A 17,981-nucleotide genomic window follows, 5' to 3' on the forward strand; every position below is an offset into this window, starting at 1 on the left:
GGGCACTGGATGGAGTGCATGGGGCTGGACAGGGCTCCAAGCTTGCCTCTCTTCCACTCTGTAACAACTTTTTCTTTTCCCTTTCCACTATCTTGTAGGTACTTCTCTTTCTTACATATATTTACACTGTCCTCCCTAAGACCCAAGTGCTGGGGCTCCACTTATCCCCATGAGTTTGCCATCCTGCCTTCCCCAAGCCTGCTGGAGGGTTCATTACACTGAGAAGCTGCTCCAAATCCAGGGAATTCCTCCATTTCTTGCCTGTCTCTCACCTTTACACTCTTCTTCTGCCCTCTCCCTCCTCTGCAGGTGTAAATTATGGTCCATTCAGTTCTGTGTTGGTGCAGCCCAAGGGGGTGCTGAGCCCTTTTGTGCTCCAGGAGATCATCATGGAAGCTCTCCAGAGGCTCAACCCTGCCCATGGTCCACAACCACCTGAGGACCCAGCCTTCCATCAGCTGGTGCAGAGGTGCCAGCCAGGCCTACCTGCAGGTAAGGGGGGCCCTGGCTTCTTGCCTCTTGCACCTGCCAGGCCCTTTTCTTTCTCTTCCTTTTTTCCTCTTTTCCTTCTTTCCTTCTTTTCCTTCTTTTCCTTCTTTTCCTTCTTTTCCTTCTTTTCCTTCTTTTCCTTTTCCTTCTTTTCCTTCTTTTCCTTCTTTTCCTTCTTTTCTTCTTTTCCTTCTTTTTCCTTCTTTTCCTTCTTTTCCTTCTTTTCTTCTTTTCCTTCTTTTCCTTCTTTTCCTTTCTTTTCCTTCTTTTCCTTCTTTTCCTTCTTTTCCTTCTTTTCCTTCTTTTCCTTCTTTTCCTTCTTTTCCTTCTTTTCCTTCTTTTCCTTCTTTTCCTTCTTTTCCTTCTTTTCCTTCTTTTCCTTCTTTTCCTTCTTTTCCTTCTTTTCCTTCCTTGTTCCTTTCCTTTTTCCTTTTTCCTTTCCCCCTCTTACCCCCTCCCTTCTTTTTCCCTCTTTCCCTTCTTTTTCCCTCTTTCCCTTCTTTTTCCCTCTTTCCCTCCTTTTTCCCTCTTTCCCTCCTTTTTCCCTCTTTCCCTCCTTTTTCCCTCTTTCCCTCCTTTTCCCTCTTTTCCCTCCTTTTTCCCTCTTTCCCTCCTTTTTCCCTCTTTCCCTCCTTTTTCCCTCTTTCCCTCCTTTTTCCCTCTTTCCCTTTCCTTTTTCTTTCTTTCCTGGTTCTCTGGTGACACTGGTGGTCAAGTGGCTTGGTCAGGGGCCAGTAGACAGCTCAGGATTTATTTGAAACCAGGGCAGAGCTGCCAGTTCCTTAAAACAGTTGTGAACAGGACACCTCACATGGACCTTTTTCTCTTGAATAAGTGCCCAGAAAGGTGATTCTGTTGACAAACTGTCCTGGTTGGACTAGCTGTCCTACACCTAGGTGATGGCTTTGAGAATATAATTTGACACTCTCTTTCTGGGCTAGGTTAGGGAAGTGGACTTCTCAAAAGCCACACCTCGGGTTTTCAGGTTTTGGTTGAGAAGCTGGTGGAAGCCAGAGTTGGAAGGCCTTGAGATGACTGTAGCAACCTGGTGTAAGCCTCACTCCTTCCATACCACTGAGCAAAAGAGATGCTCAGGGAGCTCCTGTCCCTCTTTACTGCAGGGGGGGTATGTTAGATCACCTTCAGAGGTCCCTCCCAACCCAGGCTGTTCTGTGGTCCTGTGAACACACAGGGCCCCTGCAGAATCAAGGGGTGCAGGGGTGCAGTGTTAGGGCACCCCTAGGTGCAGGTGGGGCAGTGTCTTAGCTGGCTCTTCTGCACTCTGCTGTGGGTTGAGCTGGTGTTCCTGAAGGAGAGGACACCTGGTGATGCTGTGGGGTGTGTTTTGAGGGGACCCTGTCCTTGGCCACGTTGGGGTGCAGGATACAGCACTGCTGTCTTCTGAGCTTGGTCTCCTCCGAGTCCTGGGGGCCTGGCGTGGGGTAGCAGATGATGTGATGGGTGGGACTCTGGGACCCCTTGAGGCCTCCTCTGAGTGTCAGGGGTGGGAGGGTGCTGAGCAGGCACCTGAGGGCTCTTTCCCTCTCCCCCTGCAGTACATCCACCACAGACAGATCCACCTCACCCCTGCTGACTACGATGACTTCGTCAACGCCATCCGCAGCGCCAGGAGCGCCTTCTGCCTGACCCCCATGGGCATGATGCAGTTCAATGACATCCTCCAGAACCTCAAACGTAGCAAGCAGACAAAGGAGCTCTGGCAAAGGGTCTCTCTGGAAATGACCACCTTCTCCCCATGACAGCAGCTCCAGGAAGCTCCACGGACACATAAACCAACCCTTTGCCCTGTGTAGTTGTAGTTCCATTCACACCATCCTTCCTTCTGGTGTCCTTTTTTTTTGTTTGTTTGTTTCTTTTTTTAAAATTTTATTTTATTTTAGTTTTCAATTTGTTGAAAACACTGAGCTGATGTATTTATACCATGACATTCCTCTCCAGCACTGCTGCGTGTCGGCGCTCTGCCTGGCTCACTCCTGCTCTTCTTCCCAGTGGGCTGCAGGCTTCAGAAGCATCAGGAAACGAGAAGGAGAAGCTGAGCTGGCTGCCCTGTGGTGTAGTCACTGCTTTGATTTTTCCCTGAGCCCCTGAAGGCTGTTGGGCAAGCAGTTTGCAGTGTGAGAATGCACGTGTTAGAGGGGTGGGGGATTCTGTCTTAAATATTTATTTTGGCATTTATAAATATGTAAACTTCGTGAGGGGTTCGTTTTTGGTTTTTTGTTGGTTTTTTTTTAATGGGCTTTTCTTCCTCTACACACTGTCTCCTCTTGGGAGAGGTTGAGACTGCTGGGCACAGCCTGTGCTCTTTCCATTCCTTTTCAGCACCTCTTGCTGAAAGAAGCTTTGAGACTTGAGAAAGCCACCTCTGGGGCTTTCTGTGGCAGCTGCTGAGGGCAGAGGCTGGAGCTTGGGCAGTCAGAGCCTGGGGACTGCCCTGAGCTGCCTGGGGATTGTCCTGAGCTGCCTGGGGATTGTCCTGAGCTGCCCAGGGACTGCCAGGGTGCTTGGGCTCTGTCTCAGGAGTGTCCCTGACTGGGTGCTGCTGGCTCATAGGATGTTTTTTGATCCTGGTTGTTCCAAGTTGTACAATCGTTTCTTTTGGCCTGGGGTATTACTCTCCTGTACTCAGTTTCTTATCCCTTGTCTCTTCTCGTTTCCTGATTAAACACTCGTTTTCTTAGACTGACTCTTCTCTTCTCTCTGCTCTCATGTTGCCAGTCAGGTGTCAGTGGGAGCTCCTGGGAGCCCTGGTATTTTACTGTCCTACCCTGGGGAACAGCAGGACAGCACGAGGCAGGTAGCCAGAGCTTTTTCCAGAAGCTGTGAGCCAGAGGTTTGTTGCCTGGTGCTGCTCTGGGAATGCCATGTCCCCTGCAGAGACCAAGGTATGTGCTGACTGGGGCATTGATGGGTGTCAGGGGAGGTGGTGGTAAGCCTGGGATGTTCTGCCTACACTTCTGCCTGCCACCAGGTTCCCTTTCTGATGTTTTTCTGGTGATAGCTTGTGGGAATGCAGAGCTTTTTTATTTCCAGATTATCCTGCTAGCAGTAGCCATTTCCCCTTGGTGTCATTGTTAAAGGAGGGCATTGTTCTTCTCTCAGGCAGCCAGAGAGATGTTTGGTCAACTGTGCAAGGCACCCAGTATAGGAATTAATTTTAGAAAGCTTTTCTTTTTATGCCAAGGAAATTTAAAAGGCTACTGCCATCTGTAAGCAGCTGAGCACATAAATTTCCAGGCTTGTAAAGTGGGAAGCCAGATGACTGATGGGTGTTTAGAATCCAGTTTCTTAGCAGAAATGTTTTGATTCTTACTTGGGTTTATCGAATGACAACGTGGAGCTTTCTGTTCCTCAAGCTAGAGTTCTGTGCCTGTTTGTGTTTGGTATTTCCATGATACTCTTAAAAATAAACTAAGTTGTAGGCATAGGGCAGGGCAGATGAACAGGCTCCTTGGAGAAGTGCACAGGCCAGGGAGCCAGACTGAAGTTCCTCTGTGCAGGAATATTTAAAGCTCTTGCAGCCCCTGGTGTTCCCCCATAAGGTGTCTGCTTACATGCTACTTATAAATCCTGATGTGGGTAAGAATGTGTTAGGTTTTGTGTGTTTGAAACTAAACTCTGTGTTGATTATGAGCTGTCTTTTATTGGGCAGAACTCCTGGGTTTGACAGGAGAGCACAGCCTGAGAGCAAGGGTTGGGTTCCTGAAGCAGTTTCTGTGCCCTCTGCTTTTGGTGTGTTGAGAACTGGGAAGGGGATTTGGAGAAGAGTGAGAGTTTTCTAATGAAGTCTCATCTTTTACTTTCTACTGCTCATAGGAGAAAGGAGCATCTTCTAGAAGGAAAAAAGCAGAAGGCAAATGAGCCAAAGAGCTGAGTGTGTTCAGTGTCAGGAGCACTGAGGATTCAGTCTGAGTGGGGCAATAAATAAATGGCAGAGCCTCATTCCTGTTATCTATTAGAAGAAAACACTTAGACCCTTGGTTTTGGGAGAATGCTGTTACTGGGAGGTTAGAATGGACTTTACCTGGAGGTCTTACTTGCTTTTCAGCCTCTGGAGCCTCCATAGAAGTTGTAAAAGAAAAGGAATTGCAAAGCCCTTTATCTTTCACTGAAAGCTGAAAACTTTTGAAGTCCTTACACAGAACACACAGCTTCCATATTAAAGACTTGTGAGAGCTGCAGAGCCCAGAGAGTGACAAGCCAGGGAATCTCACCCTCAGGCTGACAGCTCAGTGGGTGAGGCAACAGGTCAGTATTTAGAGAAATTTCTAGGCTTTCTCCTGAAAAAATAAATCATCTGAGTGAGCAGAGGGAAATGGGAGCTGTGTGGAGGTGCTGCAGTCATTTATCCAGGGATTCTGGAACACACTTTCAGAACTGGATCTCTGCATCTGTTAATCTGTTGTGGTAATACACCCGAGCTAGCCCAGGAGGAAGATGATGGTGTCTTTTCTTCCTGGGAGGTTCTTGAGGTTTTTCCCTTTGTAAGAGATGAGATGAGCCCTGCTGGCCCCAGGAGCATTGATCTGTTAAAGCAGTAAAAATATTATTCTGTGCAGTCTTGTGAGTTTGGAGAGGGGAAAACACTGCTCAGAATTCTGAAGACACTTTAGTAGAAGGCCTGTGAAAGAGCAGAGGTCCACAGCAACTCAAATTTTCGTTTGATTTTAAGTAACCTACCTCTTTTTTAAAAGTTCTCTTGGTCTTTGCCTAACCAGCAGCAGGTGAAATGGCTGCAGCTGCTTTGGAGCTCTCCCAAGCGTAAATGGTTTTACAGAGCTGAGCAGCCTTTTCCTGTGCTGGCTGCCACCTCTTCTCTGGCTGAATTTAGGCATTCCTGATGGCTGCAGGTGTGTGTCTGGATTTGCACAAGCACAGGTGTGAGGGGGAGAACCCCTGCACTGGTATTGGTAGTTTGGTGAAGTCTTAATTCCTTGCCTTTCCTTGAAGGGAAGCTGAGTTGAGAGCTTCAAGACTTCTTCCCTCTGTCCCTGACTTGCTTTCACTTGCCAGATTTGTTCCTCTTGTGCCCCCCCAGGAAATGGACTTTGCCTTGTAGCTGTCAGTGTTCAGGAAATAAAATAACAGCTCCCTTTGGTGGGGGAGCTGGAGAAGTCAGATCAGTACAGCTGGAAAGTGTCTGAGGCTCAGCACGTGCAGGTAAAAGCAGATGATGTTTCAGTGGGCCAGTTCCTTGGAACTGCTCCAGATTTACAAGCAGCTCCTTAGAGATTCTGTGTCTCATTTTTTTATATATACATCCATAGAGTGGGGATCAGGAAATGTAAGGGAGAGGATGGGAGCAGACAAAGCTCAGGTACTGTCAGTGAAAGGGCTTGGGTTTTTTTTTCCCCTCCCTTCCCTGAGGACATCAGTGGGGTGCTCTGTAGTGTCTGTTTGCACTCTTACCCTGCATCTAGGGCAGCAGCACTTACAGAACTTACATTTCTTGATCCCTGCACAGTTTCTGGGTCTTTAGGGGGAGAGGGAAATCAGTGTTAGTAGAAGACATGCCAAGATGGCATCTGGACCCTTGGGTGTTCCTGGGTCAGTGGAAGGAATAGTGGGATTTTTTAATAAATAAAATAAAAGTTGTGGTCACTGCAGGCCTCATTCCTTGGACCACATCTGCAGAGAGCCTTTCTTCTGTGTGAATCAGGTATGGCAAGCTCTGAGAGGGCCATCTCCCTTTGCACCTTTACAGCTCATGAACAAGTTGGTGTTGTCACCTGATGAAGAACAGGTATGGAATTAGCTGAGAGGTTGTGTTTAATATTAATATTTATTTGAGAGGTGTAGCTTCCCTTCCCTGAGAGCCCATTCAGAAGCTGCCTCATGGGGAGCTGTTGAACCTGAGTTGTTTTTTTTTTGTTTTTACTTCTTTGTGTGGGTTTGGTTTTTACCAAGCCTGGCACTGTTGTGTTTTGGGAGAGAATTCTGGCTTTTACTTTGCCAGCTCATTTTGCCCTGGTTTGGGTCTTGCTACACAGTGCATGGAGCAGCCTTGCAGCCCCTGGAGAAATGGAGGAACCCTTGGCATAGCCATGGAGTAAAATCACCTCCTGGTCCAGCAGCTGTAAGGTGACAGAAGTGTTTGGGTGACAGAATTGTTTTCTCTAAAGCTGTATTTTTCTTTCACTAAGAGGAGGGCAGGGTGTTAAAATCAGTTTATTCCAGGATCACCTGAGGGGAAGAGTGTGTGCCAGAAGAGAAGAGGTGCTCAGAGCCTGCTCCTGAGCCCTGGTTGGGTTTGATTTGGTTTGGTTTGGTTTGGTAAAGGAAAAAATTAAAAAAGCAGGTTGGGTCGTGAGGACTTCCCATCATTTGTTGATCACCAGGACTGTCTGTGACTTGGCTTCTGAGCCCTCCTGATGAACTACAGAGTTTATTTAAAATATTTTGTTTTCTCTTCCTTCTTCTGATTTTTTGTTGCTGTCTCCATGGTAAGGGGGCTGGGGCAGGTACAGAGCTGGGAACTGCAGTCAGCCAGAGCTCCTCTGGCAAGAAGCTTGGGGTTCTCTTAAAAGGCAGCTCCAGGGCCTTCTCCTCAACATAGTATTTTTATAAGTCCTGAAATGGAATTTTCCAGTTATTTGGCTCTGGAGGGGGTGTTGCTGTGACCAACCTGATCTGTGTTCCCCTAAGTGAACTGAAGGTGAGTGGGGTCCCAGGGCAGAGGAGCTCCCAGACATCTGAGAACTGATGGGAAGTTGGGACATGAAGGTGAAAATGGGAACGAGAGGAGACTTGGAAGAAAAGCACTCCTTAAAGCCAAAAATAAAATTATTCTTAATTCTTTCTATGTGGTTCTTGGGAGGAGTGGAGATGTCAGTGTTGGGAATGCTTCTTGTTACCATAACCATATTGCAGTTTTTCTCAATCCTGTGAGGAATGCTCCCAAATCTTACCAATGCTTTTTATTTTTATGTATTTCTGTGAAACCCCCACAAGCCTTCAGGAGAGGAATGAGCTGGAGATGGGGCTGGAAGGGCCGCAGAGCAGGTACCAGTGCTGCACACACACACACGTGTGTACATACACACACAAACAGTGATACACACACCCACATGTACTGTACACACATATATTCTACACACACAGTGTCAGAAACATACACACACACACACACACTTAGTGTCCTCTACAGACTCACACACACACGTACAGTGTCCCGTACACACACAAAGACACACACAGTGTCCTCTACACATACACACACACACGTAGTGTCCCCCACAAACACACACACACCTAGAGTCCCCTACACACATGTAGTGTCAACACATACAAAAACACACACACGCATAGTGTCCTACACACACACACAGTGTCCTACACACACACACACAGTGTCCTCTACACAAACACACACACGTAGTGACCCCTACACACACAAACACACGCACATGTAGGGTCCTCTACACACACGCACACACGTAGTGTCCCTACACACACAAACACACACATGTAGGATCCACTACACACACGCACACACGTAGTGTCCTCTACACACACGCACACACGTAGTGACCCTACACACACACACACACGTAGTGACCCTACACACACACACACACATGTAGGGTCCCCTACACACATGCAGACACGTAGTGTCCTCTACACACACACACACGTAGTGACCCTACACACACAGTGTCCCCTACACACACACAAATACACGCACGCACGTAGTGTCCCCTACACACACACATGTAGTGTCCCCTACACAAACACACACACACACACGTAGTTTCCCCTACATACACACAGTGTCCCCTACACACACACACACACACACATAATGTCCTACACACACAGTGTCCCCTACAAACACACACACGTAGTGACCCTAAGCACACACGCACGTAGGGTCCCCTACACACACACACACACACACACACACACACACACACACGTAGTGTCCCCTATACACACACACACACATAGTGACCCTACACACACACAAGTAGTGTCCCCTACACACACACACAAACACACACACACACACAGTGTCCCCTACACACACACATGTAGTGTCCCCCACACACACACAAACACACACACACACATGCATAGGGTCCCTATACACACACAGGTAGTGTCCTCTACACACACACGCATGTAGGGTCCCCTACACACACACAAACACAGACGCACACACACATGTAGTGACCCCTACACACACGCACGCAGTGTCCCCTACACAAACACACACATGTAGTGACCCTACGCGCACACACACAAACACACACACACGTAGCGTCCTCTACACACACACACATATAGTGACCCTACACACACACACACACATAGTGTCCCCTATACACACACACACACACATAGTGACCCTACACACACACATGTAGTGTCCCCTACACACACAAACACACACACGTAGTGTCCCCTATACACACACACACACACACATAGTGACCCTACACACACACAAGTAGTGTCCCCTACACACACACACACACGTAGGGTCCCCTACGCACACACAAACACACACACGTAGTGTCCTCTACACACACACACATGTAGTGACCCTACACACACAAGTAGTGTCCCCTACACACAAACACACACGTAGTGACCCCTACACGTGCACACACGCACGCACGTAGTGTCCCCTACACACACAGTGTCCCCTACACACACACACACACAGTGTCCCCTACACACACACACACATAGTGTCCCCTACACACACACACTAACTCACACACAGTGACCCTACACACACACACGTAGGGTCCCCTACATACACACACACAAACACACACATGTAGTGACCCTACACACACACACACGTAGTGTCCCCTATACACACACACAAACACACGTAGGGTCCCCTACACACACACATGTAGTGACCCTACACACACACATAGTGTCCTACACACACAGTGTCCTCTACACAAACACACACACGTAGTGACTCCTACACACACAAACACACACACATGTAGGGTCCCCTACACACATGCACACACGTAGTGTCCTCTACACACACACACACACACACACACACACACGTAGTGACCCTACACACACGCACACACGTAGTGTCCTCTACACACACACACGTAGTGACCCTACACACACACACACACGTAGTGACCCTACACACGCACACACATGTAGGGTCCCCTACACACATGCAGACACGTAGTGTCCTCTACACACACACACATGTAGTGACCCTACACACACACACGTAGTGACCCTACACATACAGTGTCCCCTACACACACACAAATACACGCACGCATGTAGTGTCCCCTACACACACACATAGACATGTAGTGTCCCCTACACAAACACACACACACATGTAGTTTCCCCTACATACACACAGTGTCCCCTACACACACACACACACACATAATGTCCTACACACACAGTGTCCCCTACAAACACACACACGTAGTGACCCTACACACACACAAATAGACACAGTGTCCCCTACACACACACATGTAGTGTCCCCTACACACACACACACACATGCATAGGGTCCTCTACACACGCACACACGTAGGGTCCCCTACACACACACGTAGCGTCCTCTACACACACACATGTAGTGACCCTACACACACACACAGTGTCCCCTATACACACACAGACACACACACACACGTAGTGACCCTACACACACACAAGTAGTGTCCCCTACACACACACACACGTAGGGTCCCCTACACACACACAAACACACACATGTAGTGTCCTCTACACACACAAACACACACATGTAGTGTCCTCTACACACACACATATGTAGTGACCCTACACACAAGTAGTGTTCCCTACACACAAACACACACGTAGTGACTCCTACACGCGCACGCACGCACGTAGTGTCCCCTACACACACACACAGTGACCCTACACACAGTGTCCCCTACACACACACACACTAACTCACACACAGTGACCCTACACACACACACACACACACACACGTAGTGTCCCCTACACACACACACTCACACACAGTGACCCTACACACACACACACATGTAGGGTCCCCTACATACACACACACAAACACACACATGTAGTGACCCTACACACACACACGTAGTGTCCCCTATACACACACACAAACACACGTAGGGTCCCCTACACACACACACACGTACACGTAGTGTCCTCTACACACACACATGTAGTGACCCTACACACACACGTAGTGACCCCTACACATACACAAACACACACACACGTAATGCCCTACACACACACACGTAGCTTCCCCTACACACACAAACACACACACATAGTGACCCTACACACACACATGTAGTGTCCTGGACACCCACCCACAGTGTCCCCTACAAACACACACACGAAAGTAGTGTCCTAGACACACACACATACATGTGTGTGTAGAGGACACTATGTGTGTGTTTGTGTCTGTGTCCAGGACACTACGTGTGTTTGTGTGTATAAGGGACACTACATGTGTGTGTCTTTGTGTGTGTGTGGAGGACACTATGTGTGTGTAGGGAACACCATGTGTGCGTGTGTGTAGAGTACACTACGTGTGTGTGTTTGTATGTAGGGGACACTACGTCTGTGTGTGTGAGTGTAGGGTCACTACGTGTGTGTGTAGAGGAGACTACGTGTGTTTGTGTATGTGTGTGTTTGTGTAGAGGACACTGTGTGTAGGGGACACTACGTGTGTGTGTGTTTGTAGAGGACACTACATCTGTGTGTGTATAGGGGACACACTGTGTGTATGTGTGTGTGTAGGGTCACTACGTGTGTGTTTGAAGAGGACACTACATCTGTGTGTGTATAGAGGACACTACACATGTCTGTGTGTGTAGGGGACACTACATGTGTGTGTAGAGGACACTGTGTGTGTGTGTATGTGTGTCCAGGAGACTACGTATGTGCATATGTGTGTGTGTGTCCAGGACACTATGTGTGAGTGTGTGTGTGTAGAGGAGACTGTGTGTGTGTGTGTGTGTCCAGGAGACTACGTGTGTATGTGTGTGTCCAGGACACTGTGTGTGTGCACACCCAGGACACTGTGTGTGTGCGTGTGCGTGCGCCCAGGACAGTGTGTGTGTGTTTATGTGTGTGTCCAGGTGTGTGTGTGTGTGTGTAGAGGGTACTGTGTGTGTGTGTCCAGGACACTATGTGTGAGTGTGTGTGTGTGTTTAGTGGACACTGTGTGTGTGTCTGTGTAGAGGACACTACATGTGAGTGTGTGTATGTGTGTCCAGGAGACTACGTGTGTGCATGTGTGTGTGTAGAGGATACTGTGTATGCGTGTGTGTGTCCAGGACACTACGTGTGTGTGTGTAAGACACTACACGTGAGTGTGTGTGTGTTTGTGTGTATCCAGGAGACTACATGTGTATGTGTGTGTCCAGGACACTGTGTGTGTGTGTGTGTGTAGAGGAGACTACGTGTGTATGTGTGTGTCCAGGTGTATGTGTGTGTGTGTCCATCCAGGACACTGTGTATGTGTGTGTGTGTGTTTAGTGGACACTGTGTGTGTGTGTGTGTAAAGGACACTACGTGTGAGTGTGTGTCCAGGAGACTACGTGTGTGCATGTGTGTGTGTAGAGGATACTGTGTATGCGTGTGTGTGTGTGTGTGTCCAGGACACTATGTGTGAGAGTGTGTGTGTGTGTAGAGGAGACTACGTGTGTCTGTGTGTGTGTCCATCCAGGACACTGTGTGTGTATGTGTGTGTTTAGTGGACACTGTGTGTGTGTATGTGTGTCCAGGAGACTACGTGTGTGCATGTGTGTGTGTAGAGGATACTGTGTATGCGTGTGTGTGTGTCCAGGACACTATGTGTGAGTGTGTGTGTAAGACACTACATGTGAATGTTTGTGTGTCCAGGAGACTATGTGTGTATGTGTGTGTCCAGGACACTGTGTGTGTGTGTGTGCGCGCACGCGCCCAGGACACTGTGTGTTTGTGTGTAGAGGAGACTACGTGTGTATGTGTGTGTCCAGGTGTGTGTGTGTGTGTAGAGGGTACTGTGTGTGTGTCCAGGACACTGTGTGTATGTGTGTGTGTGTGTGTGTGTGTGTAAAGGACACTACGTGTGAGTGTGTGTATGTGTGTCCAGGAGACTACGTGTGTGCATGTGTGTGTGTAGAGGATACTGTGTATGCGTGTGTGTGTCCAGGACACTATGTGTGAGTGTGTGTGTGTGTGTAGAGGAGACTACGTGTGTGTGTGTGTGTGTGTGTGTGTGTGTGTGTGTGAGACACTACACGTGTGTGTGTGTGTCCAGGTGTATATGTGTGTGTGTGTGTCCATCCAGGACACTGTGTGTGTATGTGTGTGTGTGTAGAGGACACTACGTGTGAGTGTGTGTATGTGTGTCCAGGAGACTACGTATGTGCATGTGTGTGTGTAGAGGATACTGTGTATGCGTGTGTGTGTGTGTGTCCAGGACACTGTGTGTGAGTGTGTGTGTAAGACACTACACGTGAATGTGTGTGTGTCCAGGAGACTACGCGTGTATGTGTATGTCCAGGACACTGTGTGTGTGTGTGTGTGTGTGTGTGTGTGTGTAGAGGAGACTACGTGTGTATGTGTGTGTCCAGGTGTGTGTGTGTGTGTGTAGAGGGTACTGTGTGTGTGTCCAGGACACTATGTGTGAGTGTGTGTGTGTGTGTGTGTGTGTTTAGTGGACACTGTGTGTGTGTGTGTGTGTGTAGAGGACACTACGTGTGTGTTTGTGTGTGTAGAGGACACTGCGTGTGTGTGAGTGTGAGTGTGAGTGTGTGTCCACCACAGCTGTAGGGCCTGGAACAGTTGGGGGACTTTCTTACCAGCTCAGACTCCACGACATTACTGGAAATCACCACGAAGAAGAAAAATAAGTCTCACATTTATTGAACCCACGTCCTCCTCCTTGTAGCCTTTATTCAGACACTTGTGCTCAGCTTCAGGAGCCAGGAATTTCTTCATTATCATTCAATGTGAATGATGCTGTACATGAATCCAGTGCAGGAAGTTGGGCTCTTCTCTCTAACAGGAGTCAGAGAGGGCTTTCCAGTCTTTCTGTCCTTTTTCTTTTTTTTTTGGCTGCACAAAATAACCCTTTCCAAGGGCAGATGAAATAAAATACTATGTTGCAGACTATATATACATTTACATACAATGGTAAACACACCGTTCCTCCCAAAACACACAATACCTAAGGCTCAGTGGGACAGCTGGGTTGAATCAACTCCTCTCCCCTGGTAAGAGACTGGTGACAGCTGTGGCAGTGTCCATCACCTGTGTCCAGCTGGATCTGCCCCTCTCCTCTGGACCTGCAGCCATCTCCAAGGAGCAGCTGTGCCTCTGAGGGGTGATGTCACCCACACAACTCCAGCAACACCCCACAGGGACACCCAGGATGGAGGTGTCCTCACAGAGTAACCACTGAGCAGCTGCAGGAGGAGGCAAAGCCCTTGTCCTTCCTGGACTTGAGTGTGTGCAGAATTAGGAACCCAACCACCCCCTTTGGGATGCAGCAAACCACTTCTAACTCTGAGCTTGCTCTTGATTTCTGAGGGATATTTGTTCCTAACTGGTTTTTCTGCTGCTCTCCTTGGGCTGTGGGACTGCAGGGGGATTAAAACAGCTGCTAGCTGGCAGCAGAGGTGGTAGTGGCCCTGGGGCTGTTGGGAGGAGAATAATGCTGCCTTTTTTTTTATTTTTATTTTCTTAAGCTACTCAAACACGGAGAAGCTGAATTGTCTGTTTTCAGCTGGCTCAGCCTTTATTTTCAGTACCTGAGCTTTTCATGCCCCAGCTGCTGTGCTCCACTAACATGCCTCCAAACAGCTCTAAGGGGACACACTGCTCCTTGCTTAGCTTTTGAAATGCCTTCAAGTCCCTGCAGAGAAATATTTGCCCTGTTGCCACATGTGCCAACCTTTTTCCTAAGAGAACAAATTAATTCTGTGTCTGTCAGTACCTGCAGCTTACCCTTACCTCTAGTGCTCATGACCACAGCCCCTGGACACCGTGCTCTTTCTCTGCAGCTCAGGAACTCACTTCTGAAGTCTTTACTTCTGGACTCGGGGTGACACATGAGCCCTCCAGCTACTGCCTGTTTCATATACCAAGAAGAGTAAATTAAAGTGTTAACCATGTTTTCTCTCTCCCCTGCCACAAGCAGGGCAGGCACTCCAAAGCCTTCCTGTAAGTGACAGTCCAAGTGTAATGCACCATTAATACTCAAGAATGTGACTTGCAGCCTGCCCCAGGACAGTGCCAGAGGCAGGAGAGCTCTTTCTGGTGGTGTGGAAAGGCTCCACCTGCACATTCTCTGCTCCTGCTCCTGCGTCCGGTGGTTTTGTGGCTTGCCAAGAGATGGCATCACAGCACACACTGCAGCCCCACACCTCCCCGTGGCACCGGGGACACACTGGGGACACGGGAGTCCCTCTCAGCTCCAGCTGGAGTTCTGCAGTTCCTCTCGGAGCCAGGAGGGAAGGGGCTGCCCCAGCCTGTTGAGCAGTTTGGATAACTCGATGTTGTGCTCCCGGTAAAAGTCTCTCAGGAACAGCCGTGACTGCGTGGGAAACAGAGACCACGTTAGAGGGGGAGACACTGTCACCTCGACAGAGGGTTCTGAGGGCAGGGAGGCCACAGGTGGTGTGTGAAAATCCAGGCTGCTTTGCTGGGCTGCTTCTCCATCTCCTGCCAACACACAACGAGACACGGTTACTCACCGAGGAATCCATGTCAGGGTATTTTCTTCCTTTACTCTTCCCGAGGCATTTTGTCTTCCCTCCATCCAGCAGCTGGCACCAAAAGCCTTTGGCTTCATCAAATCTGCAAAGGACACTTGTGGTTAACAGCCAGGGCCCCATGCCCAGTTACTAGCAGCAAAGAATTAAGTAGCTCCACAGGTATCTCCTGTACCAGTGCTTTACAGATTGGGCTTGGGTTCTGTTTATCTGCAGTACCAGTGTTGGGGGGGGGGTTAGCACTTGTCTACTTTGACAAGCAACCTGTGACAACCATGACTGTTTCAGCTTTATGCAAATGTCAGTGTTACAATTTTTGTTTGTTTAGCTTGGGGGTTAATAATCCATGTTTTAGTGTATGCAACTTGTTTTAGTTGCAGAGTATTAGAGAACTCCCTGACCATTTAGAGAGTCAGTGCTTCTCTTCTTGCTGTGCCACAGGTGTAAGGCAGTGCTGGGAACCATATCTGGGTGTAGTTTGTCCTCAGACAGCTCTGGGCACCTGTCAAGTCCATGTCTTCTGCATTAAGGGACTCAAGAATATGTGACATGTCCCCAGTTTCCACCAGGTTAAAGACAGGAGCAGCCTGTCACACATTTCTGATCATGCTTCCTCTATTTTCTGTCAGCTACAGGTACAACATACAGCATTAACAAGTGCTGACTGTTCCAGCACCTTTCCTGAAATCACAAAGACCACATGGAAAACATGGTAATTACAGCTGTGAGCAACTTGATGTTTCTCCACAAGGATGCCAAAGAACACCCATTCCCCTTTAATTTCTGGGAAGGCCAAGCTCTGATTCCAGTCTTAGCACAGCACCTCGTGTTACCTGAACCTAGTTTTTAGGGTTTGGCAGACCTCTGGAAGCTTGGCAGATCTTGTAGCCAGAGAGAAAAAGTGTTCTTCCAATTGGGTGATTATTAGCATCACATTTGGCTAAGAAAGCACCCGACCAAAACCCATTTCCATACCTGAGGGCTTGGGTGTAGTTGAAGAGTGGTGTAACTCCCAAGAACTTCTGGATGTTGTCCATCACAGAGGCAGGGTTGTGTCTCAGCTCCTGCCCATCCACAATGAGAAGCTGTGAAAAGACAGCAGCCACCTGAGCCTCTGACAGCTTGTGCTGAATTGGACCCAGGGGATTCCTAGAGCTCAAAACTGCCCCTGGCCTTTGTCCAGATCATCTCTGGATTCTTTTTTAGATGTCAGCAGCCATTGTCCTAAGTATTCTTCTGTAACCTGTGAGTATTCCTGCCTTATGTGTATGATTGACACTAACAAACAACATCTGTGCTAAGAAATTACCTGTTCCTAAGGACACAACAGAAAACCAGTCATGTGAAGCCTGAGGAAGGCAGGAGACCCTGAGCCCTCATCATTTAAGAGACTAAATGGGCACTTTAAGAGTGACTGAGGATAACCCCAGCAGCAGGAAGGAACTTGGGGAAAAAATACACTGTGATTCACGTTGCTGGAGACATTTAATAAAGAAATTCTTGGGAATTTATAGACAACAGTGGCCTATATTTTCTATTAATTGACATTTTATACACAAAACACTGAATCCCAACACCTCTGCCATGGAATTTCCCTTCAGCAGACAGCATGGGAACTGACTGGTGGCAGAGTCCAAGAGCCTCTCTGGAAAGCAATGAAATTTCCTGGGCTCTTTTACTTTTACAAACACAATAAAGTGCAAAATTGGGAGTATTGCTGCCTGCTTCCTCATCAGCTCATGACAGGAGGAAGCTCTTGGTGGCTTCTGTTCCAAAAGACAAGACATGTGAAAGGAGAATGTGGTGGGAAGGAAGAACAGGTGAATGTCTTACAGTCTGCTCTCTCCTCTACCCTAAACCTACTCGAGGCTCCTCCAGAGCCTCTCTCTGCTGCCAAACCTCTTACCTGGCCTGAGGGGTAGTAGGTGAGCCAGCGTTCCAGGTGTGTGGAATACCAGCCAGGGAGCAGACATCTGCTCTGCAGGTTGCGCAGCTCCTGAGGGGCCTGGGGCTTTGCAGAGATCACTTGGTAGAAGGTGTAATTGAGTGCCACGGGGTCGTTGTGAGCCCGCTGGTGCTGGAAAAACATAAAGCAGATTAATTTAGGAGCAGGAAGACAAAAATCCCTGCTTTACACACAGCTCTGTGCAGACCCCACTGACTTGGCACAGATGTAACTCTGTCCCCCCTCTGTGGGCAGCCTGCAGACACGGATCCCTTCCTGTGGAAATGGATCCCTGGCTTTCCACTTCACCCCTCTCCCCAGGACCATCTCAGTGGCCCTCAGGCCCAGGAACACTGCTGGGAAGTCACCTGGTACCAGGAGTAGGCTCTGTCAGCAGGGTTGATCAGCACTGTGATGATTTTGGCCCGAGGCAGCAGAGCTGCCCCGCGTTTGGGCACCACCTCGGTGTCGAAGTAATTGGCACTCTTCTCAAACATGAAGTCTGTGCTGGCATTGGAGGGGATGGGAAAGAATTCCATGTACCTGCCGAGCAGATGGGACACTGGTGAGCAAACAAACAACAAAAAAAATGACCCAACAACAAGGACATAAAAAGCCACAGGACAGAATGGTGCCCTTGCTCCTCTTCGGCAGCCACGGTTGGCAGAACAACTGCAGCTCCCCAGGAATGCAGGGGGTGGGCACACAGGGGCAGAGCTGGCAGGGGGAGGGCTTGGAAAGGGTGGGGGAATGCAAGACAGACAGTTGGGGATGATAAAAAAAGGGTAAAAAAGGATTTTGGT

General features: G+C 48.7%; 2 protein-coding genes across 4 annotated transcripts in view; one reads left to right on the top strand and one right to left on the bottom strand.

The window, feature by feature from the left end:
- Window positions 1-3,177, top strand: part of ZSWIM8 (zinc finger SWIM-type containing 8) — a 52,500-nt gene extending 49,323 nt beyond the window's left edge. The window contains 3 exon segments of the mRNA XM_030453452.1: window positions 310-476; window positions 478-492; window positions 2,046-3,177. Coding sequence (XP_030309312.1) covers window positions 310-476; window positions 478-492; window positions 2,046-2,249 — 386 coding nt within the window. The 3' untranslated portion in view covers window positions 2,250-3,177.
- A 10,184-nt stretch (window positions 3,178-13,361) lies between these two features.
- NDST2 (N-deacetylase and N-sulfotransferase 2) overlaps window positions 13,362-17,981 on the bottom strand; it is a 111,827-nt gene continuing 107,207 nt past the window's right edge. For all 3 annotated transcript variants that reach the window (XM_030453049.1, XM_008504003.2, XM_030453050.1), the window contains 5 exons: window positions 17,547-17,721; window positions 17,140-17,310; window positions 16,209-16,318; window positions 15,216-15,318; window positions 13,362-15,055 (listed from right to left, as the gene is read on the bottom strand). In XM_030453049.1, coding sequence (XP_030308909.1) covers window positions 14,930-15,055; window positions 15,216-15,318; window positions 16,209-16,318; window positions 17,140-17,310; window positions 17,547-17,721 — 685 coding nt within the window. In that variant the 3' untranslated portion in view covers window positions 13,362-14,929. The remainder of the gene's footprint in view (window positions 15,056-15,215; window positions 15,319-16,208; window positions 16,319-17,139; window positions 17,311-17,546; window positions 17,722-17,981) is intronic.

This window comes from Calypte anna, chromosome 6, assembly GCF_003957555.1.
Source record: "Calypte anna isolate BGI_N300 chromosome 6, bCalAnn1_v1.p, whole genome shotgun sequence".
Taxonomy (NCBI): domain Eukaryota; kingdom Metazoa; phylum Chordata; class Aves; order Apodiformes; family Trochilidae; genus Calypte; species Calypte anna.